The sequence below is a fragment of the Schistocerca serialis genome, chromosome 2 (genome assembly GCF_023864345.2).
Source record: "Schistocerca serialis cubense isolate TAMUIC-IGC-003099 chromosome 2, iqSchSeri2.2, whole genome shotgun sequence".
Classification (NCBI taxonomy): domain Eukaryota; kingdom Metazoa; phylum Arthropoda; class Insecta; order Orthoptera; family Acrididae; genus Schistocerca; species Schistocerca serialis.
Window position 1 is genome coordinate 380,227,386 of NC_064639.1, and position 16,565 is coordinate 380,243,950.

At 42.4% G+C, this 16,565-nt stretch overlaps 1 protein-coding gene across 1 annotated transcript in view; it reads left to right on the forward strand.

Annotated features, from left to right (window-relative positions):
* Positions 1-16,565, forward strand: part of LOC126457202 (large neutral amino acids transporter small subunit 1) — a 333,361-nt gene that overhangs the window by 290,166 nt on the left and 26,630 nt on the right. The window contains exon 4 of the mRNA XM_050093301.1: positions 3,986-4,109. Within this exon, the coding sequence (XP_049949258.1) occupies positions 3,986-4,109 (124 nt within the window). The remainder of the gene's footprint in view (positions 1-3,985; positions 4,110-16,565) is intronic.

Genomic DNA, 16,565 nt, shown 5'->3' on the forward strand with positions numbered 1-16,565 from the left:
TAAACAACGTTACTACTGGATTTGACAGTTTATAACAGCACAAGACTGTAGTTCAACCGAGTAACAATACGACACAAAGAAGTGAGAGCTGTTACCGACAATCATTTTGTCAAAACGCCTTTTTAGTTGTAAAGCTACTTTCTCAAGTACGCCGGCGACCTACCTGTGTACAGGATAAACATCTAAAAGTTTCATGTCTTTCATTTCATCCATAGTTCAAGATACGGATATGAAATTAATCCATTGTAATACTTTTCGTAATACGGTCTCGCAAGCAATACTTACAGAAGTGGACAAAATTAAGTTATATTTGCCAAGCTAGGCACAGAATATAGTGCACTCACCTAAAAATACTAAACTTAACCCAACTAAACTAACCTGCAACACCAGATTTAACGAAGAATTTGTGTACACATGGTATAATCTCAGACTATGTTCACATCACGAAAAAATATCATTCAAAAACAGCCAAAATAGCTAGAAGAAAATTTGAGAAGACATGAAATAAATTTGAGGAGGTCTAGTTATATACAGAACTGAAGCTACAGCACAGAAAGAAAGAACTACTTAATATTTACCTTACTACCTACATACTGAGTTAACCGACATGCAGCGCCCATTAGAAATGTATTACGTTGACGGGTATGCTACAGTCTTCTCTACAAAATTTAGACCTGGTATAGTTGAGGAACATACAAAAAAAAACTTGAATCCCTTCAAAAGAAGTACTACTGTGCCCATAATAATGTGACTATTAGGAAACAGTTAAAAACGAAACCAACATTACTTTTACAAACATAGAACAAACCTTAATGAAACGAAGGTCTAACGCACGACATCAGACAAGGTTTAATCATCATAACTTAAAAACTGAATAGTAAACACTGAGAAAGCTGCAGTTATGGTCAGCCTGGTCCATACTGAACAGATTGTCTGTTAACGAAATTATACAAAAGGTATAACAACGCTGCAATACAATCATAGATGACAACAAAGTTTTCAGAAAGTTGAAACATATACTCACTGAACATGATGCTGTTGTTAAGGTTGATAAACGAAGCTCCACTGTTGTCCTTTACAAAAAGGATTACTTTGCTAGACCTCTTAACTTTTCATCAGAAAACAACATCGTTGAACTCAACCATGATCCAGCCTCTTAAATTCAAGAAAAAAAGTAAAGAAAATTCTTAACCAATGTAAAATTTCTCCTATTTGATGAGTAGGGAAAAATAAACTTTCTAAAAAAATTGTTTATCACAGGAGATGTGTTGATGGCACTCTGCTTCTATATGATGACACAAAAAATTAATTTGATGAAAATCCTGCATTATTCAGTTCATTCCACATTAGAGTAAATTTCACAACAGTATGTGAAACAAAACCGACCATAAATTTATTAGACCTTTCAATAGTTGACGAACAGCAGGAACAAACCTTTTACACCTGCACTAAATCAACCCACTCTGATATAACAACACAAAATCATCACACCATCCAAACACACATAATTATACATGCATTTAGATCCATGTTGACAGGGCACACACGTTACCTTTAAGACCAAAAGCACCAGGACAAGAAATGCGATGGCCTGCTGAAAATTAATTTATGTGAAAACTGTTATAAAGTTTTTTTTAAAAAAACAAAACAAATCTTGTTAACATTGACACGCTTATTCTTTATGTCTACATATTTGTAGTCGTCTGCCGCTAGAGGTCTCCGAATTGTAGCGTGTAACGCACTGATGTATAAAGTAAGTATCTCGGTGATGAGAAATAGAGTACTGTGTGGGGTCCTGCCCAATCGTCTCTTATAGGCTGTCTAAACGATGCTGCTTTCTCGGATAGCTGTACAACAGTTCAAGCAAATCACATTAATAGTTCAAATGGCTCTGAGTACTATGGGACTTAACTTCTGAGGTCATCAGTCCCCTAGAACTTAGAACTACTTAAACCTAACTAACCTAAGGACATCACACACGCCCATGCCCGAGGCAGGATTCGAACCTGCGACCGTAGCGGTCGCGCGGTTCCAGACTGTAGCGCCTAGAACCGCTCGGCCACCCCGGCCGGCTCACATTAATGGTTTTTATTACAATAAAGTAGATTGACAATACTTAACTGTGGTTTACAAGAACGTGTCACAAGCGATTGACGACATGCAAACAACCAATGTCCTTCACTTTATACAATATCCATTCAAGTAAATGATATGGATCACAATTCACGTCTCTTCTGTCCTGGTCTATTAGTGTCCGCCTTCTACTGTCCCTTTGCTAGTGCCGGTCTTCTTCTGTCAGGCCGAGGCTGCCAAAGGAGCAGCACTTATATTCTCTTCGGATAGAGGCCGCTCCTGTCGTAGTGACGTCATGGGTCAGCGTGCTGTAGGCTGGCGTCGTCTGAAGCTCTCTCTGCTCTTGCGTTCTTCATCTTCGTGCCGGCGCTTATCGATACACCGGAACATACTGTAATCGAGTTTCGCATTCGAATAGATCGGCCACATATCGAAAACCACGTCCTTTATCATGATAATGCCAGACCACATACGAGCACTGAGACATCTGCAACAATCATGGGTTCACTGTCATCAGTCATCCTCCATACAGTACCGACTTGCTCTCATCCGATTTTCATCAGTTTCCATAACTTAACGAACACCTGCGACGACTTGAGGTTGTGGCTCCATCAAAGTCAAACATTCTAAGTGGCGATATCAGTAGACTGGTTTCTCGATGGGAGAAATGTGTTTGTCACCAGGGTGACTATGTTAAGAAATAAATATGTAGACACGGAGAATAAAGATGCAGAATGTTAATAAAGTTTGTTTTATTTAAAAAGCTCTAAAAATTTTCACATAAAGAATTCGGAGGCGTTACTTTTCAGCTCGCCCTCGTAGATACCTTCAAACCAACTGCAATGAACACTGAGTAGTCAGTAAAATCGGTTGATAGACTGTCCGACAACACGCAGGCCAATATCAGTAACAGAAGCACTAAAAAAACAACTGACGCAACATAAATCTTCAGAAGCATTCACTATTTAAGTTCAGCATCGCAAAACATTGCTAACTTAATAAGAATTACCAATATAAAAATATCTTTGTGGACAAACAACAAACGTGGACACCACTTGCTCAGTAAAATGAACATAAACATCCTAATAATAGAACAAATGGAATAAATGAACTACTGTGTAATAGTTGCCCTGCTTTCCATATAGGCAAACACACGCTACAAAGAGCACACTGGTGTTTTTGGGCTCAACCCCTTTGATAAATCCTCAGTTACCAAATATGTTTACCTGAACAGACACACACTGATATCCACAGCAGCCTAACTACATTCTACACAGAGAATTTTTTTCTGCGGACATATTAAATAAACTGAGCTAAGCAGCCACAGTCTTTTCAGCATTTTCAAAAGCCGTTTTCCCCTAAACAAATAAGTATCTAATAGCTATAACCATTTCATAACATAAGGTCACATCTGATATCTGCATAAATAATTTTTGTTTTGTAAATGACATCTATGTATGAATGATAAAGTAACATCTTTCTATGATATTTGAAATAGCAACCCCTGTGTTTATGTGGAAATGTAACAGCTTTAAGTTTGGATATTCTTTGACTTGTTTGAATTTTGTTTACATAATATGTGATGTGAGAGGAAAGCATGTATATGTGTATGAATATGTCCGCTCATACGGTGCTTAAAAACTATATAATATCTACTGGAAACAGTAAGTTATTTTTCGGTTTTATCATAGTTTCGTAAAAATTGTAGTCACAATGTGCCACCTTGTAATATACCTATGTACTCTTTAACAGAGCTAGTAGAAACCTAAATTTGATCAAGCACCTGGAGATGAGCCCCAGAGGCCTGAAATGCATTGTGTACTGGAATAAAAGTTACAAAATACGTTTAAATATATGCGCACACATCGTGTAATAAGCTGACGACGCAGCGCTGATATTATTGTTGTTGCAGGAACCTGCCGCGCGCCATCTGGATAGCGATGCCCATAGTGACGCTGACGTACGTGCTGGCCAACCTGGCCTACTTTGCCGTCGTGTCGCCGGAAGAGATGCTGTCCTCAGCCGCCGTCGCCGTGGTGAGTTCCCAGTTCGAGAGCTTGCGAATGTGTTCATAGCTGCAGCAAAATTTTGGAAAATGAAAACCAGTTTACCACATGCGGCTGTTTAAAATTGTTAAAGTGGATGTTTTCTACACTACTAGAAAAAAAATTGTACATATGGAAAGACCTTATCGATTTTGATACGATGACGGTGTATTCCACCTGGGGCATAATAGATGTACTATTCGCCCCGATGGCTGAATGGTCAGCGTGACGGACTGCCGTCCTAAGGGGCCCGGGTTCGATTTCCGGCTGGGTCAGGGATTTTCTCCGCCCAGGGACTGGGTGTTGTGTTGTATTGCTCATCATTTCATCCCTATCCGGCGCGCAGGTCGCTCAATGTGGCGTCGAATGTAATGAGACCTCCACCAAGCCGGCCGGACCTGTCCCGTAAGGGGCCTCCCGGCCAATGACGCCAAACGATCATTTCCATAGTAGATATACTGATAATGGTTTAGGTGTGGTGCACACGTGTGAAGCACGCAGGCAACCAAACCACGGAGACGCATTCGTGCTTCCTACAGCCAACTGAGCGACTTTGAAATGGATTATATTGTGGCCTTCCGAGTGGAGGGATGGTTCTTTCGGAGACATGCCACACAAGTTAGACGTGCTGCGTCAGTTGAGCAACGTTGCTGGTATCACTGGTCACGTGAACATTTTCACACCCGTAGACGAGATTCTGTACGTCCACAGAGCACAGATGCCTACCAGGATCGTCGTAATGTAAGGGCAGCAGTGGCGAATCGTACAGCTGCCACAACAGAAATAAGAGATCTCGTGTGCCCAGACGTGTCAAGACGAACTGTTGCGAACCGGTTATTAGCAGTGCGACGATGGACACGCACAGTTCTAGTCCGTCTTCCACTCACACCGCATCATCGACGTGCACCCTCGACTGGTGTCGTCAGAGGATCACTTTGAAGATGGAATGGCGCGCCGTGGTCTTCAGCGATAAAAGCAGATTGTGCCTGCATGGTCGTTTGCGCGTGCGAAACCTTCCTGGTAAGCGCTGTCGTAGAGTGCTTTCGTCCGAGACACCCTGGCTCCACCCCATGCCTTACTGTGTGGGATGCGATAAGCTGCAACCCTCGTTCGCATTTGGTGTTTCTCGAGTCCCCTCTAGGTAGCGCTCGGTACGTGCAGACTGATGTTAGACAGGTTCTTTTGCAGTTCTTGCAATAGGAAGGTTATTCCAACAGCACACATACAGCCCGTGAACCCAACGGGTTCTGCAAGACGTGCAGCAACTTCGCTGGCTACATGGTCTCTGGACTTGTCCCCAATTGAGCACGTGTAGGATATGATTGGACCAGAAGCGACTCGTGCGACTTGTCAATAACGACTCTTACAGCACTAAGTGACCTGGTCGAGCAGGCATGGAATAACGTATCCTAGGACAGTATTCACTATATCTGCGATTGACTGGATGCCAGAGTCAGCGCCTGTGTTGCAGCCACGTACTAATGTGGGCGTTTCACATGGATCGATACGTAGTACCTCAGAACGTGAGTTCGTTATAACGCTCCTCAAACCACAGTAGCACGGTTCTGGCTCCGAGAGAGGGACAGTTATGATGACATCACCATCAGGGAAGACATCAAGCATGATTGGACGCAAGTGGTTCGCAGCTGTCGGCGTGGCTTCAATTTCTATCATAGGTCCCTCGCAAGTGCAGAAGAATGTCTCCTACAGCGTAACTGCTCCAACCAGCCAGCGTCCGTGGCACGCTGCACTTTTAAAGCCGCCGTTCACATCGATGGCGGTTTTTGTGGAGACGACCAGCGATCTGTAGTAAAAATGTGATACACCAGAAGAGCCGACAAGTACCCATTGATCGACGACGTAGTCCCAATGGTCCCGTGCCCACTACAATCGTAGTTGACGATGTCCTTGGGTCAACACTGAACTAAGTAGGGGTAGTCTGCTGCGTAGCTCCATGTTCAACAACGTACGATGAACTGTGTGGTTCAAATGGTTTAAATGGCTCTGAGCACTACGGGACTTATCATCTGAGGTCATCAGTCTCCTAGAACTTAGAACTACTTAAACCTGACTAACCTAAAGACATCAAACACATCTATGTCCGAGGCAGGGTTCGAACCTGCGACCGTAGCGGTCGCGCGGTTCCATACTGAAGCGCCTAGAACCGCTCGGCCACACCGGCCGGCTGAACTGTATGCGCCGCAACACTTGTGCATGCACCAGCGTTGTGCCCTTTCGGAAAAGATGCCACAGATCACCATCTATCCTACTTTACAGGGCAGACAAGTCTCCAAACCCCACATTCTGTGGAGAATCGTGGACATCCAACCATTTAGCGCTTAGTGGTAGTTTTACTGTCCTCCTGCCTCTTTCTGTAGATGCTCACGACAGTAGCACGTGAACATTCGACCAGCTTCGCTATTTTCGAGATATCCGTTCACAGGTTCTGCGTAATAATAATCTATCTTCTGTCGAAGTCGCTTATCTCGAGGGATTTCCCCATTTGCAGCCCATATCTTCGCTATAGTGACCCCTGTCCGTGTCTGCTCCGCTTACGTACTTCTGTTAAAGTGACAGGTGTCCGCAACGCGACTAGGCGGCATTCAACGTCACGGTAGGAGTGCTCGTAATGTTTTGGCTTATCAGTGTATATCGCAAAGTGCAGCGCACTAGCTTCCGAGACGGGGAGATGAGCCAAACCCCGTTCGCCCGTTGTCTGGTACACCTGCCGGCCCGAGTGTTATTTTTAGACGGTTTCCCACGCTTGTTTAGGCTAACGCTGGGCTCGTCCTCACATTCCGCCTCAGAGAATACGATATACAAACAGTTAAAATGACCATATCACACAGAACAATGTTTACGAGATTCACAAATGAAGGACACGGCTTCGCTCCCTTAAGGTACTTGAACGACTGTGGTAGGGAAGGTCATCCGCCCACAGAGCTAAATATTAGAAATAGAATTTCCAAATCCCGAAAAAGCGATCGCCATACTATACGGGATAAATGCTAGGGAAAAGAAGTGGGATCCGTGTAGTTTATTTACAAAAAGTGCAATACAAACAAAGAAAATCTTCCATAGAATCTCGACTTGGTCACATCTGATTTTCATCTGCTTCCAAAACTTAAACAACACTTTCGAGGAATCCATCACTATTAAATGAAGTCCTCGAAAGTGTTGTTTAAGTTCTGGAAGCATATGAAAATCAGATGGGACCAAGCAGGGAATCTCTGGAGGGTGATGTATGGTAGTGAGCCCAAGGTTTCGGATTGCTGCGGATGTAGCAGCGCTCGTGTGTGTTCTAGCATTGTCATGCTGAAGGAAAGGGTGCACCATGTGTGGACGAAATCTTCCAATTCGAAATGTTCTCACACACTGACACCATCCCACTCGTCTATGTGTAAAAATGAAACATAAAACGTTGATATGAGATTAGATTAATATTTAAGAATTAAATACTTAATTCAAAATAACTCTAACCAGAGGTTTATTGCAACAAATATTCTCCAGACAGTGAAAATGGAACTGCAGTTGTAATTGCGCTGATGCATTGAACTATAATACATAAAGTGGCCAATAAAGTATAGTTTGCGAAATACATCTTTCTCCTTCACGAGAACAGACCAGAGTCATACTATATCAACTCAGATTTTGTGTAAGAAATTGCGAAACAGTTTTAAAGTGCGGCAGCAATGACAATACGCCCGCAAACGCTCCTCTGCTACTGCCTACCCAACAACTAACCTCAGTCGCACACGGCGAAATATTCTTTGGACACATTACGAAGTCCAATAGGCTCATCGAAAGATTACTTCGAAAATGTTTTGGTTAGACTTCAGCGTGCTTTGCTGGTTATAGATAGCCACATTGAAGGCTGCAACATTTTCCCAGTTCGTTCATCTCACTGAAGAGAACATCAGGATTTCATTATGCTCTCCTAAAATGTCGAAAATCTCCAACGTTGGTAATGATAGTAGTGTACTTTGTTTTCTGTCCATTTTTGTGTCGAAAATATAAAGCCCACAACGTTATGAAATCTATTTTTATAGTTCTCGGGTTTAATACTTTTACAGGTAACGTGTGTGTTCTCCATGTTACTGCGATGCATACCGTACAGGACGTCAAAAGTAAAAATAATTTGTTGTCACGTCCTTAAATCGGAAAGAAAGTATAAATTGACGCTGACAGATTCTGCAGAAAACCAACAGGATTAAAGCAGTCTTGCTCATTACGGTTGAAGCGTTCACTTTTGCCTGCGTGGTATGCAACCTGTAGGAGAACACAGCTTTGTCGGTTGCCTATTGGAATGCTAGGGCGTGACAAACAGTGTTCGGATCCATCACAGCTGTTCCGTAATGAAACTTGCGCTTTTAGAGCTTAATAGTGACAGTTTGTGATTGCTGGTCTCTTTCGTACAGCTTGCTGAATGTTTGAAAAATGGGAAAAAGATCGCAAAAGTTCACTGCAAAGGCCAAGCACCGTCAGTTACTTACTGGTGATACTACTATGCTGTGGTTTTATTTCAACTGCATATATTCTCTGTATGATTATAACGTAATAGCTAAGAGAAGACTACGTTATCACATTACATTACTTGTGATACATGTAGTTCTTTAAAATACAGCTGTAGTTGTGTGGCTTCTCGCTGTTATCTGCCCTTCTTTTCCGATTACGAAGTCTAAAATTATCCAATCTGTGTTTCAAATGGCTCTGAGCACTATGGGACTTAACTTCAAGGTCATCAGTCCCCTAGAACTTAGAACTACTTAAACCTAACTAACCTAAGGACATCACACACATCCATGCCCGAGGTAGGATTCGAACCTGCGACCGTAGCGGTAGCGCGGTTCCAGACTGTAGCGCCTAGAACCGCTCGGCCACCCCAGCCGACTTACTCGATCATTTGCATTATTTCTTCTGTTGTGCCTGGTCTTTTACCACCTTGATTCATGCACTCTTAATTGGCATCAGTTCAAAAGACGCAATGTTAATGCTTTTGATGTAGCTTAAAATATTTTATATCGGTACGAAAATTTGCAGTTTTGATCACTGGAAATCCGTTAGAAATAAGACATTTCCAAGAAAACTCTTGAAAACTGCTGATTGCCTTACGATAGACTTATACTTGGTTGGCCGACTGCAGTCATTACTTTGACCAATATGTGTACGTGGATAGTTACACGAATAAATGGAATCCTTAATATGTCTAAAGTTTTAAAAATTGAGTGTAACCAGAAAGTGTGTACTGCAGTGAAGTTATTCCACTTCTGTAGTGTTCCTCGGGAAGTGCTGTAAAATTCTTGTGCACAGTTGTAATCGTTTCTTAGTCGAACGGAAAACGCTGAAAGAGGAAGACCTTCTGAGCCCGATGGATCAAAATCTGATGTATATATTCCAACACTTCAAACCGAAGATATCTTTGTTTTCCCATTGCCAAGACTCTTTAATGGGCAAGTACATGCCTCGATGAAACATGATTTTTACTTCTGAAACCCACGTCTCTTTTTCTCTAATTTTTACATTTAGATCTGTTACGAGGGTTGAATGAATTCGTTAATTGGTTTTGGGTGGGAATATTTTAATAAATCAAACGCAGAAATAATCCTTAGAAAGTGATCTTTAATTACCAATTTTCACTTATCCACATAATCACCAGCCAATTGGATACATTTCTGCCAACGATGAGCAAGTTTTCAGAAGCCGTCACCGAAGAAGTCGACGTTCTGTTTCCCTAACCACAGTCTCACAGTTCTCTCAACGTCTTCATCAGAAGCGTAATGATGTCCGCGCAGATCATCTTTCATTATAGGGAACAGATGGAAGTCAGACGGTGCTAAATCTGGACTGTACGGAGGATGCCATACGGTGGTGATATTCAGTCTCTGAAGTTCTGCTATGGTGGCACGTGAAGTATGTGGTTTGGCATTGTCATGCTGTAGAAAAACATTTCCCTTTTCCTTTCGGCCCCTTGTCAGCCGTCGTTTCAGAGTTCGCAGCGTTGTGATAATGCGCTCTGAATTTATTGTTGTTCCACGATCAAGGAAATCAACATGGATAACACTATCTTCGTCCCAGAACACTTTGGCCATGTTTTTCCAGCTGAGGGCTGCTTCTTGAATTTCATTTTCTGGGGGAGTCTTTATGTCGATATTCCATAGATTGACGTTTCGTCTCCGGGTCGTAACGGTGTACCCACGTTTCGTCTCCTGTCACAATTGAATGTAGAAAGGCATCACCTTCATTTTCGTAACGCGGTAGGAGTTACTGGCAAATTTCAGATCTGTGTGCTTTCATTTCAGGAGTCAGAATCCAGAGTACCCGCCGTGCACAAATTTTCCGATAGTCGAGCAAAGCAATAATGTCAACCACACGTTCTTGCGACATGCCGATTGTGCTTACTGTTTCTCTCTGAGTGATTACGACGATCGTCCTGAATCAGTCTGTCAACATTTTGCTTGTGAAACTCGGTGGTTGCTGTCACAGAACGTCCAACTCTTTGTCATGCAGGTCAGAAGTTCCGCCTGAACATCGTCAAGCTTACTCGCCCAACGACGCACAGTACTCATATCAACACAATCACCATAAACTACTTTCATTCTCTGATGAATCTCCTTTGGGGTGACACCTTCTGCTGTCAAGAATTCAATGACTGCACATTGCTTAACTTGCACTGACCGACCGTCTGCTGTGTTCCATACTTTACACAGTAACAACACAACCGTTCAATGCTAAGGCTTCCCGCTGACTGGAGCTGTAGAGAAGAGGCTACGGAACAAGCCAGTACCTGCCGCATACCAGTGCTGCCAACTGTTGAAGAGTTGCAAAGGTGGAGGTATTACTTTTCAGTCAAACCTCTTAGAAAGTTAGAATACGCTATCGTTTCATCATTTTGAAGATACTCAAATAACATGAATTAATTTCACACCCAGAAACACCGCTGATGTCATCGTCTTCGCCCTCTTTGGTGCTCTCTCTTCATTGTTTCAATTGTTGTTTTGATTCTGGTGGGCAGTGGTGAATCCTTGTTTCGTACATTGTCACTTACTGACGCAGAAAATAACTTTTGTTTTTACGAACACACACAAAACCCTTAATGGAAATCTGTGTGTGAATTCATTTGTGATAGTAGTAGGAGCGCCCTCCATCTTGCACAAAGATTTCTCACGTGCAAATTCTTAATGCAAAGTGTAGATGACACGTTCTTCAAAAACCCTTACAGATGAAGCAATTTTACACAACTTAAATTGCTAATCTACCAAGATAATATCGTGGACTTTCCTGTGCATCATTTGTGGAGTATTTCAACGTTTCGGATGTCCTGCATGTGCACCATCGTTGATGCTTCTAAGGTAACCCATGTCTTCACGGTGGAAACCGAAGGGGAGGGGTCACCATACTTACACACTATACCCCTCGAATGAATTTCGTTATTGGCATCAAACTTTCTTAAAATAACAAAAATAAGAAAAGCTGTGTCAAGTTATTCGATTTTTTCTATTTCCGTGGATTCACGTACCACGTCTTTTTCAGCCAGTTGAACACCGAAAATGGAAAGCGTTCTATGTGACCAAAAAAAAAAAAAAAAAAAAAAAAAAAAAGAGAGAGAGAGAGAGAGAGAGAGAGAGAGAGAGAGAGAGAGAACCACGTCTTCAGTGCTGTTATATTCTTGTACTCTGTTCCATGTTCCTAGGCTTGATGCAGGTGTTAAAAACCATGCAGAACATGCATTAGTACATGGCGCATAGTCTTTCTGGAAAGCTGTGCTTCCCTCTGGAGCTCCAAGGCTGTACTAGTTAAAAACTCAGTGCTTTATTTCGTTACCATCATAAATAAAACGTTTTTGTTGTCTTCAGTCCTGAGACTGGTTTGATGCAGCTCTCCATGCTACTCTATACTGTGCAAGCTTCTTCATTTCCCAGTACTTACTGCAACCTACATCCTTCTGAATATGCTTAGTGTATTCATCTCTTGGTCTCCCTCTACGATTTTTACCCTCCACGCTGCCCTCCAATGCTAAATTTGTGATCCCTTGATGCCTCAGAACATGTCCTACCAACCGGTCCCTTCTTCTTGGCCGGCCGCGGTGGTCTAGCGGTTGAGGCGCTCAGTCCGGAACCGCGCGACTGCTACGGTCGCAGGTTCGAATCCTGCCTCGGGCATGGATGTGTGTGATGTCCTTAGGTTAGTTAGGTTTAAGTAGTTCTATGTTCTAGGGGACTGATGACCACAGATGTTAAGTCCCATAGTGCTCAGAGCCATTTGAACCATTTGAACCTTCTTCTTGTCAAGTTGTGCCACAAACTCCTCCCCAATTCTATTCAATACCTCCTCATTAGTTATGTGATCTACCCATCTAATCTTCAGCATTCTTCTGTAGCACCACATTTCGAAAGCTTCTATTCTCTTCTTGTCCAACCTATTTATCGTCCATGTTTCACTTCCATTCATGGCTACACTCCATACAAATACTTTCAGAAACGACTTCCTTACACTTAAATCTATACTCGATGTTAACAAATTTCTCTTCTTCAGAAACGCTTTCCTTGCCATTGCCAGTCTACATTTTATATCCTCTCTGCTTCGACCATCATCAGTTATTTTGCTCCCCAACTAGCAAAACTCCTTTACTACTTTAAGTGTCTTATTTCCCAATCTAATTCCATCAGCATCACCCGATTTAATTCGACTACATTCCAGTGTCTTCGTTTTGCTTTTGTTGATGTTCATCTTATACCCTCCTTTCAAGACACTGTCCATTCCGATCAAATGCTCTTCCAAGTCCTTTGCTGTCTCTGACAGAATTACAATGTCATCGGCGAACCTCAACGTTTTTATTTCTTCTCCATGGATTTTAATACCTACTCCGAATTTTTCTATTGTTTGCTTTACTGCTTGCTCAACATACAGATTGAATAGCATCGGGGACAGGCTACAACCCTGTCTCACTCCCTTCCCAACCGCTGCTTCCCTTTCATGCCCCTCGACTCTTATAACTGCCATCTAGTTTCTGTACAAATTGTAAATAGCCTTTAGGTCCCTGTATTTTACCCCTGCCACCTTTAAAATATGAAAAAGAGTATTCCAGTCAACAATGTCAAAAGCTTTCTATAAGTCTACAAATGCTAGAAAAGTAGGTTCGCCTTTCCTTAATCTATTTTCTAAGATAAGCCGTAGGGCGAGTATTGCCTCACGTGTTCCAACATTTCTGCGGAATCCAAACTGATCTTCCCCTGTCTTATACAACTTGCTCACCAGATGGTAGAATTTTGTCAGGACTGACTCTCCCAAGGCCGTCAGTAGTTCCAATGGAATGTTGTCTACTCCCGAGGCCTTGTTTCGACTTAGGTCTTTCAGTGCTCTGTCAAACTCTTCACGCAGTATCCTATCTCCCATTTCATCTTCATCTACATCCTCTTCCATTTCCATAATATTGTCCTCATGTACATCGCCCTTGTATAGACCCTCAATGTACTCCTTCCACCTTTCTGCTTTCCCTTCTTTGCTTAGAACTGGGTTTCCATCTGAGCTCTTGATATTCATACAAGTGGCTTTCTTTTCTCCAAAGGTCTCTTTAATTTTCCTGTAGGCAGTATCTATCTTACCCCTAGTGATATACACCTCTACATCCTTTTATTTGTCCTCTAGCCATCCCTACTTGGCAATTTTGCACTTCCTGTCGAACTCGTTTTTGAGACGTTTGTATTCCTTTTCGCCTGCTTCATTTACTGCATTTTTACATTTTCTCCTTTCATCAATTAAATTCAATATTTCTTCTGTTACCCAAGGATTTCTATTAGCCCTCGTCTTTTTACCTACTTGATCGTCTGCTGCCTTCACTACTTCATCCCTCAGAGCTACCCATTCTTCTTCTACTGTATTTCTTTCGCCCATTCCTGTCAATTGTTTCCTTATGCTCTCCCTGAAACTCTCTACAATCTCTGGTTCTTTCAGTTTATCCAGGCCCCATCTCCTTAAATTCCCACCTTTTTGCAGTTTCTTCAGTTTCAATCTGCAGTTCATAACCAATAGATTGTGGTCAGAATCCACATCTGCCCCTGGAAATGTCTTACAATTTAAAACCTGTTTCGTAAATCTCTGTCTTACCATTATGTAATCTATCTGATACCTTCTAGTATCTCGAGGATTCTTCCATGTATACAACCTTCTTTTATGATTCTTGAACAAAGTGTCAGCTATGATTAAGTTGGGCTCTGTGCAAAATTCTACCAGACGGCTTCCTCTTTCATTTCTTAGCCCCAATCCATATTCACCTACTACGTTTCCTTCTCTTCCTTTTCCTACTGTTGAATTCCAGTCACCCATGACTATTAAATTTTCGTCTCCCTTCACTACCTGAATAATTTCTTTTATCTCATCATACATTTCATCAATTTCTTCATCATCTGCAGAGCTAGTTGGCATATAAACTTGTACTACTGTAGTAGGCGTGGGCTTCGTGTCTATCTTGGCCACAATAATGCGTTCACTATGCTGTTCGTAGTAGCTTACCCGCACTCCTATTTTTTTATTCATTATTAAACCTACTCCTGCATTACCCCTACTTGATTTTGTATTTATAACCCTGTATTCACCTGACCGAAAGTCTTCTTCCTCCTGCCACCGAACTTCACTAATACCCACTATATCTAACTTTAACTTATCCATTTCCCTTTTTAAATTTTCTAACCTACCTGCCCGACTAAGGGATCTGACATTCCACGCTCCGATCTGTAGAACGCCAGTTTTCTTTCTCCTGATAACGACGTCCTCTTGAGTAGTCCCCGCCCGGAGATCCGAATGGGGGACTATTTTACCTCCGGAATATTTTACCCAAGAGGACGCCATCATCATTTAACCATACAGTAAAGCTGCATGCCCTCGGGAAAAATTACGGCTGTAGTTTCCCCTTGCTTTCAGCCGTTCGCAGTCCCAGCACAGCAAGGCCGTTTTGGTTAGTGTTACAAGGCCAGATCAGTCAATCATCCAGACTGTTGCCTCTGCAACTACTGAAAAGGCTGCTGCCCCTCTTCAGGAACCACACGTTTGTCTGGCCTCTCAACAGATACCCCTCCGTTGTGGTTGCACCTACGGTACGGCCATCTGTATCGCTGAAGCACGCAAGCCTCACCCACCAACGGCAAGGTCCATGGTTCATGGGGGGAGGAAATAAAACGTAGCACCTCAGGGCACTTAAAACGTAGCACCTCAGTATTAATGACACTTGGAACATAACCGTTCTTTCTGCTTTTTTTGCAGAAAACTAACATTTTTGAGACCGTAGCTGTGTACAAAATACAAGCTGGTTCTTGCAGAGAGGAAAGTAGCAACACAGCCAGTATTATGCTGTTCATTTACACAAATAGCGCCGTTTCAGTTTCGATTCGACAGATTCATCATAAAACGACTGTTCACGTTTACATTGTATTTGTTGTTGTTTGATTTGTTGTCGGAACTAAACAGCCAATACCTAATGTAAGCAACGACAAATGTAACAGAAAGATGAACACCGTCTGAAGAAGAAGCTGTTGGTTTTAAATCGGTAACGGTTTATTTATTTAAATAAATAGCATTATTAACAGTGGCTGGCTGCTGTTTTCTTCTTTGCAAGAACCAAAATTTCTTTTTTGGCCCATAGAATCACTCATTTTACTCTTATGGCGCTTAGAAAGTTCTTAATAAAGTATTTACTTTCTGGTTTGCCGCATGGTTTTTTGCAGTGGTACGATGAGCAGCATACGTCTACGGTAAAAGAATACTTTCTCGATTTTCTGGAAACCAATTAGTTACATACAAACAGTGATATATTGTTTTTGTTTTCATTTTCCTGACAAACGCCAGACCTGGCACTTAGAACGTTTTCCATTTCCACTCCACTGCAGCCAAATACTGGATGGAATGACTTGCAATTACACACTCAGTTTGTTGGAAGTTCTACCAACTTCTGTGGGAAAAAAATCACGCATCCAGCTCTGCAATCTATGGGCGAGGCTGAGAACTTTTGATGCCACTTTCCTAAGAAGCTTTTGCCGTGGTTCCACAATGTAGCCCTAACGAGTTGTATAGAACAGCTGCCAGTTTCGGCAGCTGATTTACCCTCTTTCGGCTAGCAACACAGAATATACACTCCTGGAAATTGAAATAAGAACACCGTGAATTCATTGACCCAGGAAGGGGAAACTTTATTGACACATTCCTGGGGTCAGATACATCACATGATCACACTGACAGAACCACAGGCACATAGACACAGGCAACAGAGCATGCACAATGTCGGCACTAGTACAGTGTATATCCACCTTTCGCAGCAATGCAGGCTGCTATTCTCCCATGGAGACGATCGTAGAGATGCTGGATGTAGTCCTGTGGAACGGCTTGCCATGCCATTTCCACTTGGCGCCTCAGTTGGACCAGCGTTCGTGCTGGACGTGCAGACCGCGTGAGACGACA